Source organism: Anser anser (assembly GCF_964211835.1).
Source record: "Anser anser genome assembly, chromosome: 9".
Lineage (NCBI taxonomy): Eukaryota > Metazoa > Chordata > Aves > Anseriformes > Anatidae > Anser > Anser anser.
This window is the reverse complement of record NC_139729.1, coordinates 4710597-4726621: the sequence shown is the minus strand read 5'-3', so window position 1 is coordinate 4726621 and position 16025 is coordinate 4710597. Positions and strand designations below refer to the sequence as shown.

The following is a 16025-nucleotide window of genomic DNA, read 5'->3' as shown; positions in this document are numbered from 1 at the left end:
GTCTATTGACAGAGCAAACAGTAAGTGTAAAAATACAGTTCAGCATGTGAACTAATTGGCCAAGATACACACATACTTACATAACTGTTCTTTGCATTAGCATAAAACTGACATTGCCATAACAGGTTTGTTATTAGTAAAAATAACCTTGGATTCTATGTTTCAGAGTAAGCAAACTACAGGGGGAGGGGGACAAAAATCTCAAATGTTGTTCAAGGAAAGAAAAAAGAACAAAAGTCTGTTCATATTTCTAGACTCTTCCATTCTCAAAAGCCATAGAAGGCATTGAACATTGTTCCAAAGCAATCTGCGATAATTAGTGTTTTTAGAAAGATGCATAGGAAATGTTCTTGCAAGGTGAAGATAAATGTGTATATTCATTTGAAATGGGTTTAGGAGTATGACAGGAAAACTATTATGGCAATTGTGGAAGTCTTCTGTTTTGAAATCAGGTGTTAAACACTTGGAGCTTTCAATGAGTATTCTTTGAAGTGGAGACAATCAGAATCGAATAAATCCTCGATGTATCCTTACTGTAAAATTATTGCAGAAATGTAATTAGTTATAAACTGCATAATAGAAAACAATATTCCAAATTTTTATACCTACTATTATGTGCAACCCCTCATAGTTGCTAAGCAAGTTGTTTCCCTATTCTATAACATGCAGTTGGCTAGCAGCTCTAATTCTAACTGAACAATCACTTGATGAACTAAAAGGAACTTAGTTCAATTTCCTATATTTAGATAAATAGATATATTAGACATAAGCAAATACAGTCTTCCTCTACCCCACCTGAAATAATTGTTTTTTATTTGCATATAAAAATGGTGGAAAAGTACACAGGGAAAATTCACTGAAAGAGCTGTATTTTGTGCCAATCTCCCATGCGCTACATTTGTAATGTTTCCTGTCGTTAGGGAACAGATGAATTCTAGAGTGCATATTAAAAGTTTTTATTTCTATTTACTTCTTATTACTCTGTAGCATGCACAAAGCTGGATGGATGTACCACATACACCTTTTCTACACTAGCAGTAATTACGTTCCAAGAGTGATGCATGGTCCACAAAACAACTAGTAGCTGCTTTCCTTCTCAGGGATTTGAACTCTGTTGTTGTCTGCTATACCAGAAAAGCAGAAAAGAAGTTTGTATTTAGAACATCAAACCAGTGTGAGTTTTATCATTGATTATATTCAGCATAACTGAAGGTAGGAACCATTCTGATTTTAATTAAGAGTTCTATAAACAAAGGCTCGGTAGTTCCTCAAAATATAGAAAATCTGGGTTTGATTATGGATCATGACATCCAGGTTATCTTAAATTGCCTTTTCTCAGTTTTAAAATTTAGGTTAATTTTGTACATATTAAAGTATTTCTCTTACCATGTAAGAGCTGAATAACAAAGATAACTGATAATTGGAAAAATACATTTCTTGATGGAATAATAGCTTGAGTGGTAAAAGTGTATTAAGAAATGCAATCTTTGCCCTTCCCTTCCTTTAAAACCATTTTTGACTCGGTACTGTATACCATATTCTTATACATCCTTATTGCTGTTCCTCTATAATCATATATACCCTAGCTGTGACGGTCAGCAGCCATGGTTATTGAAGGAAAATTGGCAAAAACAAAAAGTGTTTTGAAACCTCCAACTCAGCAACATTTCTGCTGGGCACATGTTTTTTTTAAGTGGTGGAGGGAAACAATTTCTCAAGTTAGTAAGCAGTAATCTAGCCTAGTTCTTAAAGTTTAGCAGCACAATCTGATGTAGATCGAGAACTCAACCATTGCTGGTACAGAATAGTGGTGATAACTGGTACTGTTGATGCTTTTCCAGTAGTGGTTACGTTTAAGATCTCACCCTAACCAGCAACATAAGTGCAATTGTCTGGAGTAATTTGGTTCTGCAAACCAATGCTGAAAGTTCAACCACCAAAACCAGCATGGACATAATCTTTAACCAAATGTTAAAGTTAGAAGAGGAATGTAAATTCCTATTATCTTATAAAATAGTCTGTTGTTTAGCTTTGTTTTTATCTACACTTTGAAAGTCCAATTTTAAGATGTTTATGATTTGTGTATGTAAATATTGTATATATAGATGTATCAGTATGTATGGAGTACGTCATTTTTAAATGTAAATGGCCATTTTAAAATTTCCTTTTGGCTTTTTAGTTTCTCACAACTCATTTATTTTCTGCTGGTTTTATGTCCCTTTACACATTCAAGCTGTGAAGTTCAGTGTGTCCTGCTCTGATGTTAGGAAGTAGCCCGCATCATATCCCTTCGATGAAGGGTTAGTGTTGCATAATAAGACTGAGATTTCAGAGATAATACACTCCAGAGATTAAAGTATTTTTGTATTTGGCAGTTTCAGGCACGTTTTAGGTGTTGTGGGCTCCCTGTTCTAGTCAGCTCCCTCCTCCCCAGTCACCCTATGGCTATAAGCGCTGTGGCGGTAGCCTTGGGTGCCTTCCACCTCCTGGAAACACGGCTGCGAGACAGATTCCCCCTTGCACTGAGGCCTGTTTTCTGCCTCCTGCGGCCGCCTCGGAGCTACAAGCCCGGGGCTGGGGCCGGGGCCGGGGCCGGGGCCGGGGCCGGGAGGTGGCGCCGCAGCCCCGCTCTGCCGCTCGACCGGCGCCGTCGCGTCCCCGCCCCTCCGCCATGGCCGACGTGGAGGACGGGGACGAGCCGGGCGCCCCCCACTCGCACCCGGGCTCCTCAGGCTCCAAGGCGGGCGGCCCCGACAAGATGTTCTCGCTGAAGAAGTGGAACGCCGTGGCCATGTGGAGCTGGGACGTGGAGTGCGACACCTGTGCCATTTGCCGGGTGCAGGTCATGGGTAAGCGGCAGGCCCCGGCCCACCATGGCCGTCGCCGCCCGGGGGGAACGGACACCGAGGGCCGGGCCGACTTCCCGGCGGGGCTGGGGCTCGGAGCGCGGGCCCTCGTCGTTCCCTCAGGCCTTGGCGTCGGGGAGCGGTGGGCTGGGCTCCGGGCAGGCGGCCGCCCCTGGCCTCTCGCCGGCGCTGCCCTGCGGGAGCTGTTGTTGCTCGGCCCCCGGCAAGCGGAGTTACCGCCGGGCTGAACGCGAGAGCTGCGGCCCTGCTGCCTGGGCCGTTTGTGAGGCAGCGGTGCTGCGGGCGTGTGTAGAAATAGGCTTCTCCAGGTCTTAACCCAATCTATAACGCCCCTAACCGAGCACCCTGATTGCTGCTGCAACTTAACATTCATCAATGTACTGAAAAGTCTGCTGGAAAAGTAAGGGGGTAGTTTCCCTGTTTTGAGATCTCTTTAAAAACAGCCTCATCGTCGACCAACGTTAGTCACTTCTGACATGTTATGCAAATACAACACCATGGATCTTTTTAAATCCCTTACATTTTTCTTCTGCAGTATATCTGTATCTAATTTTTGCTATCATGCTGTCATCAGAGGCATAACTGTCTTCGAGCCTTTCAGTTGGTCATGTTGGAGTATGGTAGGACAAGCGACCGATGGCCGTCTCCATGGCATGTTGCTTTTCTAGGTCCAGGGAATATAACGCTGCAAATCTAGACTGGTTTTGGTTTCATAGAAAGGAGGCAAAACACACAATGCAGTGATTTCTTGTAGATGTTTTTACTGCAGATGTTCTGAGGAACAGAAAAGGCACAGAGGTGTACGGGAGGAAAAAAGATGCAGCCCAGGATGAAGTGGTGGGGGACTGACCACGTGAAGTTCAGCAAGGCCAACCACAAGGTCCTGCACCTTGGGCAGTCCCAGGCACAAATTCAGGCTGGGCAGAGAATGGATCAAAAGCAGCCCTGAGGAGAAGGACCTTGGGGTGGTGGTTGACGAGAAGCTCGACACGAGCCAGCAATGTGTGCTTGCAGCTCAGCAAGCTGCCCGTACCCTGGGCTGCACCAAAAGCAGCAGGGCCATCAGAGCAGGGGAGGGGATTGTCCCCCTCTGCTCTGCTCTTGTGAGACCCTCCCCAGCTCTGGGCCCCAGCACAAGGACATGGAGCTGTTGGAGCGAGTCCAGGGGAGGGCTGCAAGGATGCTCAGAGGCTGCAGCCCCTCTGCTATGGAGGCGGGCTGAGGGAGTTGGGGTTGTTCAGCCTGGAGAAGAGAAGGCTGCGGGGAGACCTTACAGCGGCCTGCCAGTGCCTAAAGGGGGCTACAGGAAAGTTGGGGAGGGACTCTCTATTAGGAAGCGGTAGAACAAGGAGTAACAGCTTTAAACTGAAAAAGGATAGATCTAGATTAGGCATTAGGAAGAAATTCTTTACTCTGAGGGCGGTGAGGCCCTGGCCCAGGCTGCCCAGAGCAGCTGTGGATGCCCCATCCCTGGCAGTGCCCAAGGCCAGGCTGGATGGGATTTGGGCAGCCTGGGCTGGTGGGAGGTGTCCCTGCCCTTGGCGGGGGTTAGAATGGGTGGGCTTTGAGGTCCCTTCCAACCCAAACCATTCTGTGACCTTTTGTGTAAACACAATTTGCAGATGCTTTAGATGCTTTATGTCTTTGTTTACATGGTGAACAGAGACCACACTGAAAGCAAAAGTGGCTTAGTCTGTTATAAGGAAAACCTAATTTTAAGAACTTACTTCCGTATTCTAGCCTGTTACATGGCACTAGGAAAAAAAATCAAAAAAACCTTTACCCAGATATTTGATAAAAGCTAAAAAATTGATCTTCTGTATTTTTTCATAATTACACCAAGGCAGTACTTTTAATCTGAAGCTAAGGGAAAAAATCCGGTAACCATTTTTTTTAGAACAAACCAGATTGTCACAATGTGAGACTTGATCATTACTGACTTCAGTTTAGCAATTTTGTGTTGACCCTGCCAGACTTGGTCTGGCTCCTGTAGAGCCACTGCATTTGCAGTAACCTCAGCTTGGAGGCAGTGCCAGACTTAAGCAGGCTCTGCATGTTTGAAGTCAGTTTGTTTGATTTTGGAAGGCAGGGGACTGTTAGCTGGCCTAATTTTCTACTGTTTTAACTCCTTGAACCAGTGTGGGCTTTGGTGGTCACAGAAGCACAAGGAAAGAAACAAAACTGCAGGTTTTATCTGGGAGGGCCAAGATTGCAGCAGTAGTGACTCTAGATTTGCTTCACTTTCACAGACTGACACCCTGAGGGTAGTGATGCAGGAGTGTGGACAGCTGACATCAGCATGGTTGCTGTGATTTCTGGCCTACTCTGAAACTGTAAATCTAGGGTTGGGATAGGAAAACTGCTTTTATAGTGGCTGCAACTCCACCCCAGCTTACTGCCCATTGGGGTGACTCCAGATCAGTTTGTTCCCATGCACCACAATGCAGCGCTGAAGCAGTTTGTCTGAGTCTTCCCTGCAGCTTGGCCCCTAGTGCTACGGAAATACAAGTTACAGGAACAGACATTAGAAAGCTTGATTTGCTGCCTTGTCAGGGGGGAAAGGGCAACTACTTCAGAGTATCTGTGCTCTTTGTTCTCTGTCACCTGAGAAAATGAGGGCAGGTGAATCTGAAATAGAACTTATGTCAATATCTGGCAGAAATACTCAAAATTCCTGTAGCATGTTATGTTTTTGTCTAATAGGAAAATACGATCCAACTGGTGACCTGCAGGCCAAGTCAAACCTGTGGGACACTTTTGCCTAAGTTACTAGTTTTTCTTTGGAGGAGATGTTTCCATCGTGTGCTGCCGTAACAGTTGAACACTTTATTGTGCATGGTATGTGCACGTAGACGTTTCTCCTTTACACTGGCGAAGACTGCCTTACACAAAGGCATTCTTCTGCTGTATGTGTGGCATGGTACTAAGCCTGCAAGTTGTCACTTCTGTATCTCCTGAGTCTGTCATCTAGTCCTGTAGCCACGGAGCATATAAAGTAGATAAACATTTTAAATTAGATATTTTTCCATGTTTATCTCTTGAATTATATTATCAAATTGACCAGTGTTTATAAATACACTTGCATGTGTATGTGTAACTCTTCTGAAAATGATATGCAGGTACCTATTAAGGAAAGCTACTGTACAAGAAGATGGCAGCAGGAGGTGGGGGTTGTGGTGAGAGGTGTAGGGGCTAAAAAAAGTCAAAATCGTGAGTGATTTCTTTAAATGGAGATGCTGACATCAGAAAAACAAAGTCCTGTAATTAGGGTTTGGCTGCATGCTTGCTCAGCTCTTAATATGCCTGAGTGCCTTGGCACAAATCTGTTGGTTGTTATATCTACAAAATGGAGGCTTTTTTCAGCAGAAGTTATGAAAATACAAAGCAATGGAAAATAAACAACACTTGAACAGTTTATAGTCCTTCTGACCTCTTTCAGATAGACGTTTCATCGTCACGTGCCCTGATTGAAATTTGGGGGGGGGGGGGTGTTCAATGTTAAAGGGCTGAAGCAAACATCAAAACTTGCAAAACTTGAGATTTTTACCCTTGTAAACTGGTTTTAAAGTTTAAGTTTTCTTCTGTCAAACTTTAGATGGAATCCTGAGCATCAGATTCAATCTTTTTCTTGTTTACTTTTAGATGCCTGTCTTAGATGTCAAGCTGAAAACAAACAAGAAGATTGTGTTGGTATGTAGTGATTTCATTCGCTTGTTTTTCAATTTAAGTTTCTCTCAATAGGGTGCATTTTGAAGCTTGAAGGGAATACTAGTTTTATTAATGCTCAAAAGTAAACCAGTGTTTTGTTACAGTGTGTCATCTTTTTACATTAGTAATACTTGGTTTATTTTTGAGCACTAATAAAATTAGTATTAACTTCAGACATGCTGTAGTACATAACGCTTTCAAATTTGCAGTGCTTCTGTCAACATACATGCATCTGTGATGTTTAAGTTGTTCTCATCCTGAACATAATTCAGATGATAATATACGCCTTTGCAGTAGGCTAGGAAATGGCTCCTTTTCTTTCTACTAGGATGTGTGCCAGAAGGTATAATAGCAATACCAATAAAACCCTGTATTCTGAAATAAATTCCTGACTGGGTTAGAAAGCGGTATTTTTCCCGTCTTGATTCAGGCATAGTGGAGATAATTGCTTGCCTGTTCAGTTTTCGTTGGGAAAAGTGCGATCACTGGAGTTTGCTACAATGCTGTATAATCATAAGCGTTCTTTAAACTGCTTGTCAATACATGCAAAAACAAATCATAACGTAATTCTGATATATTTAAATCAGATATAGTGAAAATTGTCTCATAGTGTTTGCTTTAAAACTTTAAGTCAACTGTTAAGCGAGTGGTAAATCTTTCCACACCCTTGTTCTTTCTGCTTTGAAGTGTATTGTTTCAAACTTAATCCACTGTTATTTCTGATTATTATTCTAACCAGAACAGGCATTGCCTGTTTCAGATACCTTAGTTGCTTGGTAAGTGTCCTGTTTAAAATCATCAGGAAAAAAAAAAAGGATCATCTTACAACACTCCTTTGATTGGTACGCTTATATTTCAATAAGGAAAATGTGAGCTAATAAGGGGGGAAAAAAAAAAAAACACAAATTACTAATACTCATGAGTAGATGGGCAATATTTTACAATTTTGTTGTGTTGAAGAAATTGTCGCCTGTGCATGTTCTGATTTATTTTGCCGGAAAATGCTAATATAGCCGTTTGGATGTTACGTACTGTGTCAAACGTGCTTCCTTGATGTCACGCAGTTAAGTGTAAACACTGCATTTCAGATGAGAATTTGGTAATATGCTCTTGTATGATAGTAAGTCAGTATGCATTGCCTATATTTTGGAACTGTTTTGGGAAAGTTAAAGTGAAGAATTTACCCATATACTCCTGGTTAGTATTGACATATGTTTTATACATTCACAGAGAGCTGTGTCAAACACTTTATAAAAGAAGGTGAGAATATATATATTTCTTTTCATTTGGAAAAAAAATGAAAAGATCCGTGATGTAGAGATGAGGAGTATCATCAGAATGACTGTATTACTTCAATCTCTGTGGATAAATCAGCAATGATGCATTTTGTCTCTTCAAATGTTTTGTAAGTTTGCAGTGGCTTTAAACATCTGAGAAGAATAGTTTGGACCTTGCTGTAAGTGTTGATCAGACATCTGAGCATGACTGGAACGTGTTCTTTTTTCTCTTTCAGTGGTTTGGGGAGAATGCAATCATTCCTTCCACAATTGCTGCATGTCCTTGTGGGTGAAACAGAATAATCGCTGCCCCCTCTGCCAGCAGGACTGGGTAGTCCAGAGAATAGGCAAATAAAAACACTGGAAGTTTTTTTCTGTTGAACTTACTGAAGTAGTGTATGTCTTATGCCATATACTCATACAGAAGAGTGGAACCTGTCAATTATGGCATGATTTATTTAGTTTGTCTGGTACAAGGAACAGTGTGTTTTTGTTGTGTGCTCTTTGCTGTGGTGGGAGGCAGTGGTCAGTCTTATTGCAGGTATTTCCACAACTGAAGAAGGAGAGGCACTACATTAATAAATGTGTCTGTTATGATTTGAATGTTAACTGTATCGGATCATTGAAATGTGGTGGTGCAGATTATGCCTCAAATACGGTTTGTTCAATGTCTCTGTGTAGAACAACAACTTAATTTGAAAAGGAGACTTTGCTTGTAAGTCTGATACGCTGTGTAGTTTGCTGTCTGATAAAGAAGTTATTTACTTTACAGATAAATAAATTGTTTTCTAAGTAGTACTGTATACAAAAATGGTCAGTTGACTTTTTAGGAAGTATTTTGGTTTTTAATCTAAAATGAATACTGTGTGAAGCACACTATACTAAACATTTCTCATTAAGGTTTTCTTTATGGCTTAAGAAAATTTTGTTGCATCTCTTAAGTCTGTTGTGTAATCTGTACATGATTTCTGCAACCATAGTACTAAAAATTTAACCCCGTTAATATTTTTTAATTTATATTTCTGTTAAAGATCATGGACACGTGTATTTTAATCTAGAGGTTTTTGGTACAAAAACACATATTTGAAATCAGCTAACTAGTGGTGTAAACAATTTAACTGGTTAGCTGTCTAGTATAGAATGCAAACGAAACTGATCATTTAAATGTCCCAAGGCAGGCGCTAATTAAATCTATGGAAAAATATTAACTTGTGGTTTCTTCAAAATTCATTTATAGAAATGTCTTTATCATAGTTTTGTCGGATAAAATGTTTTGGGGAGTAGGAGAAAGCATTGTTTCATTTTTGTGGAAGTCCTCAGTATATCATCTTTTTTATATGATCAGTCCAGTAATTTTTCTTGCACATACTTGTTTGCCTCTGACTTGGTTTGTCTTTACCCTAAGTATCTGAATAATTACTATTAATGTGAACATATAGTTCTTTTTATATATATGTAATAAGTTGAGTTACTGTCTTAAGTCTGTAACAAATTCAGACTTAATAAAGTGGCTAATAAACCTGGATGGAACTGAAGCAATATTATATGCAAATCATTGTTTACTTTAAAATGATTGACTTAAACATTTAAGATTAATAAGTTTCTCAGCAGATGCATTTCTATTTAGTTCTGTTTATTTTAAGTATATTTAAAGAGGTTTATCTTCATTGTATAAAGTAGTTCCAATGGCAGCGTTTGATTTTTGTCATCAAGCCTACATGCAGAGTTTACTGTGGTTGTGTTTAATACTTGTAATCTTCTTTTTAAAACGTTTTGAATGTTTTAAATACAGCAGGCGATGTCTGTCTTAAAATTTAAATAACAGTAGTAATGAAGTGCCTATTGCAACTAGGTTGTTGTGGAGTATTTTGTCTTACCTTTTCTGTTTCTGAGAAGGATTCTTCCTAAAATGATGGGAAAAGACAACCATGATGGATATAGAGATGATCTGTAGAAGTTAAACTAAGTTAAACTAAGAAGTTAAACTTCTTTACCACCTATTTTCTCTGCCAGAATTTGGTCCCAGGTTCCATTCTCTAAAACCTTTTAATTCTATCTTTTCCTACCAGATGACTTTTTCCTTCGTTTTGCTTGGGTTTATGGGACAATATGGAAAGTACCAAAGTAGTTTTCACCCTGCTGTCAGTTCACATGTCACATAGATGTCAATAAGAGCGAAGAATCTTCCTGCATGTGGGTTCAAACAGGTGTTAACACAAATGAGATACTAGGAAAGTTAATGTTGAATTGAAGCAGCTGATATTTGTGCATTTTTTCTTCTATCTGGGTAAATTCAGAGAAATTTTCAGAGTCTAAAAAAATAAAGCACAACCAGAGAAATCTTTGAAACAGATATGAATCCCTACAAAGTGTAGCTTGGAATGGGCCCCTGGAGACCAGGTGGTTTGATCTGCTGCTGAAGGCTGGGCCTTAGACTGGACTGTCCAGGGCCCTGTCAAGATACATCTTGTAGCTTTTCCCCAGTTTCTTGGCAAACTATTCCAGTGTTTAGTTGTTCTCACAGCAAATCTTCTGTATATCCAGATTAATATGTCCGTGAAGCAGCTGGTGCTCACTGCCTGTCATGCTGCCACCATGCATCGCTCTAAAGAAAGTACCTCTGTCTTCTCTATAACTACTTGTTAGTGGTGTTTGTTTAGTATTGGAAGGCTGCGACTGGATCCCTTCTCCCCTACTGTCTCCCCAGCCTTAGCTAGACTGAATATGCTGATTTTCTGCACACTGACTACATATGTCAAGTTCTGTAATCATCTTGGTGGCCCTTGCTGGACTGTGCGCATTTTTCAGTGTCTTTCTGAATTGGGGGAACAAAACCTGGACAATATTCCAGGTGAGGTATAAGATTCCATCTCTCCCGCAAAGCATTTGGTTAATAAAGAGAAAATGAAACTATTTAATATAAGGAAAAGGTATCGCTTTTCTCAGTCCCTTTGATTTGATTCAGCTGTCATGTATTGGAATGACCAGATTTGTCATTCTAACGGGGGAAATTTAGAGAAATTTTCATTTCTATATTAACTTTCTATGTTATATATAGAAATATATTTCTAATATTTATTTATATTTCTAATATCTATTTCTATATTCTATTCCATTATATATATATATGACATAATGGATATTTTCCACGTAAATGGCTAGTTTAAGAATGTGCGAAAATCGTAATGGGATAGTGGCAGGCATTAAAAGCAGACAACTCAAAAAGATGTCTGCAGTAATGTTAGATATAGCCCTTCAGGTATCTGTGTGAAATTTTGCTTTTCAGAACATTACATGTTAAAATAAGATGCTTTTTGCAAGAATACAGTTCAGTAATTCTGTGAAGTATTGCTTTTCAATTAAATGCAGATGAATATAAACTGCTGTATTAAGATAGTTTAATGTACATTATTGGTTATGCAATGTGGTATTAGAAAGCTCATCATCATCATGCAGTTCAGGTGTAGTCATCCTGTTTCCTGCCTTTGCTTAAATAGACTTAAAATCAGCTCACAACATTTTTTTAAACTTACTAATCTTAAAGAAAATAACTGTAAACACTTACTCATTGACTTGTTATTACTGAGAAGAGCACGGAGGGTGGCAACTTCATTTTCTTAGTGGCTCTCAGTCTGGCACAGAATTACAGAATGGTTTGGGTTGGAAGGGACCTCAAAGCCCACCCATTCCAACCCCCGCCAAGGGCAGGGACACCTCCCACCAGCCCAGGCTGCCCAAATCCCATCCAGCCTGGCCTTGGGCACTGCCAGGGATGGGGCATCCACAGCTGCTCTGGGCAGCCTGGGCCAGGGCCTCACTGCCCTCAGAGTAAAGAATTTCTTCCTAATGCCTAATCTAGATCTATCCTTTTTCAGTTTAAAGCTGTTACTCCTTGTCCTATCACTTCCTAATAGAGAGTCCCTCCCCAGCTTTCCTGTAGCCCCCTTTAGGCACTGGCAGGCCGCTGTAAGGTCTCCCCGCAGCCTTCTCTTCTCCAGGCTGAACAACCCCAACTCCCTCAGCCCGCCTCCATAGCAGAGGGGCTGCAGCCTCTGAGCATCCTTGCAGCCCTCCCCTGGACTCGCTCCAACAGCTCCATGTCCTCGTGCTGGGGCCCAGAGCTGGGTGCAGGGCTCCCCGGGGGATGTCACGAGAAAGAGGGACAATCCCATCCCCTGCCCTGCTGCCCGCGCTGCTTTTGGTGCAGCCCAGGGTACGGGTGGCTTGCTGGGCTGCAAGCACACATTGCTGGCTCGTGTTGAGCTTCTCGTCAACCACCACCCCCAGGTCCTCCTCAGGGCTGCTTTTGATCCTTTTGAGTTACCTTGACCTGTGCTGTTAACGTGAATAAATTGTTTTGTAGATGCAGTTTTATTGTAATGTTATTTTAATTTTAATGTTTTTAGTTTTAATGTATTTTGTAATGTTAATTTAATTTTAGGTTTTGTATAAGCTCTTCAGGACTAACATAAGTTGCTAAAATTCATTTTGAAGATGCTCTTGTGAGTTTCAGTCAGCTGCTCGAAAGAATACTTTCATTTTGTCTTGTTCTTCTAAATCCTTTGGACAGATAATACTTTATTTTGTAGGATGCATATTTTAGTTTTGGGAAAAATATTTATATGCAGTATCAGGAATTTGTACGTGTTATATCCGATCTGGATGCTCTAAGCATTGGATAACAGATTCAGTGTCTCTGGCTAAGTTAATCTGTAACTACCTATGTACAGGCAAGCAGCTCAGCTGAGAGCGAACATGTGAGAAATAGATTATAGAATATCTTGTAGGGTAGTAAATAGAGGTTCACCTAGGGTATAGGGGAATTAATTTCAAGTCTTTGCATATTTTCTTTGCAATTTAGAGAAGATCAGCTTAGGTCTCAGTTTTGCTGTGAGCTTTGCACCAGACAGATGCCTATGCAAGATAAATTTCTCTTCTGCTCCAAATCCTACCTGGTGTTCCATTAGCACAGTTCTTAATAAGTACCCCTTTTTAGTCCTGAATTTTTTCACCTCTTGTACATGCAAAGTAAATCAGTTTTGCTTCTCACCCAAACATACTATTTTATGGGTTAGGTGACACTAACTTCAGTAGCCATTATCAACTCATAGATTAATGCCGATCTATTTTTTTCTGCTGTTTAATGCATGCCGGGCAGATTTGGATAACTCAGCAAATCTAGCTAGGGTTGTCTCTCAAAAGTGGCTGGAGTAATGAGTATGTGTCCAAAGATCATATTGTCACACTTAGCTTTTTTAGGAAGTTACCTTGTTTTACAAAAAGTGTTATGTTCTGTACAAATCAGGAACAATTCTAATGAATAGAGCAGAATGATGTTTTGAAGCTGTGAATGTGCCGTGCTTATGCAGGTACCGTAAACATTGAGTAATTTCTTGACTTGCTTAGATAAGATTCTATCACTAGCTGTATAGGCTTGAGTTCCCCCTTAGGGCCTCAGTCACCAGCACTTCATACTGCTACTCGGAATTTGAGCTATGGTGGCATTTTGCTAAATTTGAAAAAGATGCTGCTGAATGTTAGGGCCTGAAATTAGGGCCTCCTCTCCTTTTTTTTCTGAGGCTGTTACGGGAATATGTTGCTGGGGACACCATTTTCAGAACTACAGGCACTTCTTCCTTTGACATTTCTGCAGTCTTCCTTCCTCTGCTGGCTGCATCATTCAGCCGTTTATGTAACCTTCTCGTGCCCCGTGCTTGCATTCACCTGCCTGAATTAGAGACTGCTGTAGCAAGCATGGCTTTCAGATGTTCTGCCATTAGAGCACACCACCTCCTCACACACGGTTTGCAATGGATGGGCCTGTCAGTCATCACTAGAAAAGCTCTCACGCACTCGGTAGAATATAACCATAAATCATATGTCAAATGGATTCAATGCAGATGGGATTAAGCATATAAAAGCAAAATATTTCATACTAGTAGAGTGACAAAAAGCAACCAAGAAGGGCTTATCACTAACATTAAGGAGTCTGAGAAATGCCCATTGTTACTCCTAATGTTTAGCATTTGTGATTCAGCACTTCTACTTGTTTTGGTTAAGAGAGCAGGAGGAAAAAAAAAGGAAGCTAAGGAAGCTGTCTTTGCATAGCTTGACCCAATTGCTACTGGAGAAATCATGGAGCTGCTTTACCTTTCCCATAGTATCTTACTTAAATAGGAACACCGTTTTCAGAGGCCAAACCGCATGACTCCACAGCAGAAGAGTGCTTAGCCTAGTGAACACTGCATAGGATATTTATTATTTTGGAAAAAATGGGGCTCAGACTTCCTGGTAGGCAGCCCACTGAGTGAAGTCACGTGGATTTTTGGCTTCACTTGATTATAATTGGCTTTGTCCTGTTGTTGATGCTCAGCCATACACCGTTGCCACCTTGTCATCCTGCCGCTCATGGCCGTAATACCAACTCAGCAGGGAAAATGAAGAGAGGCCACGGTATGGTATGGAAGTGTCTTGGCAAGATTTGGCCAGTCATTTGAAATGTGTTTATCCTCTTCCTGTGGGCTGGAGCTGAGGTCAGAGCTCTGTGCTGTTTCATATGTAGGGATCATTATTTTTAGAGCAGCAGCAGTTCTTAGCCTCTGTGTGTAATCCGCTTTCTGTTCCTTCAGATGGAGCTGCGTGAGGTGTCAAGGTTTGCATGATGTATCTGTGGAGCTCAGAGTCACTGCTGTTGAGTATAACTTGAGTTTTGGAAGTGTGGATGCTCAAAGCACTGGGTAGCGTGAAAATTAAAAGCTCAATGACTGATGGTGTTCACCATGTCAAGAGCAAGGGAGGTAAGAAGCTGTTCTCTTACCTGTGAGCAGTGTGCCACTGGGACTGGCGAGTGCTTGTGGTACCCACAGAAATTTTGCATGTTCTCAGCAGCCAGTGGCAGTGTGTACAGAGGGGTAACGGTACATTTAAAGGGTGTCAGGGCTCATTCATGAAACACCAACCGAACTGCATTTGTTTGGTGCTGCCAGTGAGAAGGTTTGCCTAGGGTGTCATCTCTCAGCTATAGATAGCAAACTCAAAGCTCCTTACAGAGAAACCTCTTACCAGTCACTTTCCACAAATGGTGCATGTACCCAAAGGTACTTAGTGAAAATCCTTGAGAGGTATTTAATGCAAAAGCAGTTAGTCTCTCTGGTGTGTTTCAGAAGCCCCCACACACCACTGGCAGGGAGAGGTGCAGGGCAGCATCAGCACAGCACTTGGGCCAGTTCCTTGTTTTCTCTAACCAGGCTCTGCCACCCCAAGAGCTTGCCAAGATGTGTGACATGGGGGGGCTTGACAACCTGATTGCCAATACAGCCTATCTGCAGGCCAGGAAGAGTGGAGATGGAGACACCAAGGAGATGCAAAAGAGACGGAAGAGCCTCTCGCTGCCCAAGGTTGATCAGTGCGGAGAGGTTAGGCAGTCCATTGCTGCTGATTATGGGAGCATCTGTGAGCAGCAGCCCATCGGCAAGAGATTCTTCAGAGACTTCTTAGAGACAGTGCCGGAACATTTGGTAGCGAGGGACTTCCTGGATGAGGTGTCAAACTGGGAGTTGGCAGAGGACAATGTCAAGAGCAGTACCATGGAGAACATGATCACCAACTTTCTTAAGAGAGGCGCCAAAAACTATCTGGCTTTCATGAGCTCTGACTTGGTCAGCAAATGCCAGGCAGCCACTGAGAAAGACTATGAGAATGTTGTCCAGCTGGCCAAGGAGGAAACCAAACTCTTCCTTCAAGGCAAGCCTTTTCAGGACTTCCAGAGCAGCCCCTTCTATGACAAATTCCTCCAATGGAAAGTTTTTGAGAAGCAGCCAGTAACTGATAAATACTTCTATGAGTTCCGAGTGCTGGGCAAAGGTGGCTTCGGAGAGGTAAGAGCTGTTACCTTTACAAGTGTGGGTCATCCCTCCCCTCTCAAGACCAGCAGCTGGGTTTGCACAGGGAAACTTGGTGATAAATGAAGAAATCGTCTTAACAATTTGCAAAACTTGGTCATTCAGATTGTCCATTTCACAGAAATTAAACTCAGGTTGTTATCTATACTGTTAGATTGACTCAAGATGCCTGATAGTGAAGAATTACCCTAAAATTTTATGTTCTGTGTCTATACTAGTGAAGAAGTGGGCTGCTTCTATACAAAAGCTTGCACGGCCATCTATGTAGTTAA

At 41.6% G+C, this 16025-nt stretch overlaps 2 protein-coding genes across 4 annotated transcripts in view; both read left to right on the top strand.

Annotated features, from left to right (window-relative positions):
• Positions 1-2623: 2623 nt before the first annotated feature.
• Positions 2624-9701, top strand: RNF7 (ring finger protein 7). Of its 2 annotated transcripts, none has more exons than XM_083847904.1 (3): positions 2624-2849; positions 6510-6557; positions 8089-9393. In XM_083847904.1, the coding sequence occupies exons 1-3, from the start codon at positions 2672-2674 to the stop codon at positions 8205-8207; spliced, it is 345 nt and encodes a 114-aa protein (XP_083704030.1). In that variant the 5' UTR covers positions 2624-2671; the 3' UTR covers positions 8208-9393. The 2 variants fall into 2 exon arrangements, with proteins under 2 accessions (XP_083704030.1, XP_083704031.1); XM_083847905.1 differs by having other exon boundaries at positions 2632-2842; positions 8089-9701.
• A 1066-nt stretch (positions 9702-10767) lies between these two features.
• GRK7 (G protein-coupled receptor kinase 7) overlaps positions 10768-16025 on the top strand; it is a 45812-nt gene continuing 40554 nt past the window's right edge. For both annotated transcript variants that reach the window (XR_014587881.1, XM_083847864.1), the window contains exon 1: positions 10768-15729. Coding sequence is in view for 1 of the 2 variants with exons in the window: in XM_083847864.1 (XP_083703990.1) it covers positions 15127-15729 (603 nt within the window). In the remaining variant the exon portion in view is untranslated. The remainder of the gene's footprint in view (positions 15730-16025) is intronic.

Bases quoted from the DNA above. Each gene is read 5' to 3' on its own strand.
- RNF7 (XM_083847904.1), top strand. From the start codon at position 2,672: ATGGCCGACGTGGAGGACGGGGACGAGCCGGGCGCCCCCCACTCGCAC. The intron at 2,850-6,509 runs GTAAGCGGCAGG...GTTTACTTTTAG, and splicing joins TTGCCGGGTGCAGGTCATGG to ATGCCTGTCTTAGATGTCAA. The intron at 6,558-8,088 runs GTATGTAGTGAT...TTTCTCTTTCAG, and splicing joins CAAACAAGAAGATTGTGTTG to TGGTTTGGGGAGAATGCAAT.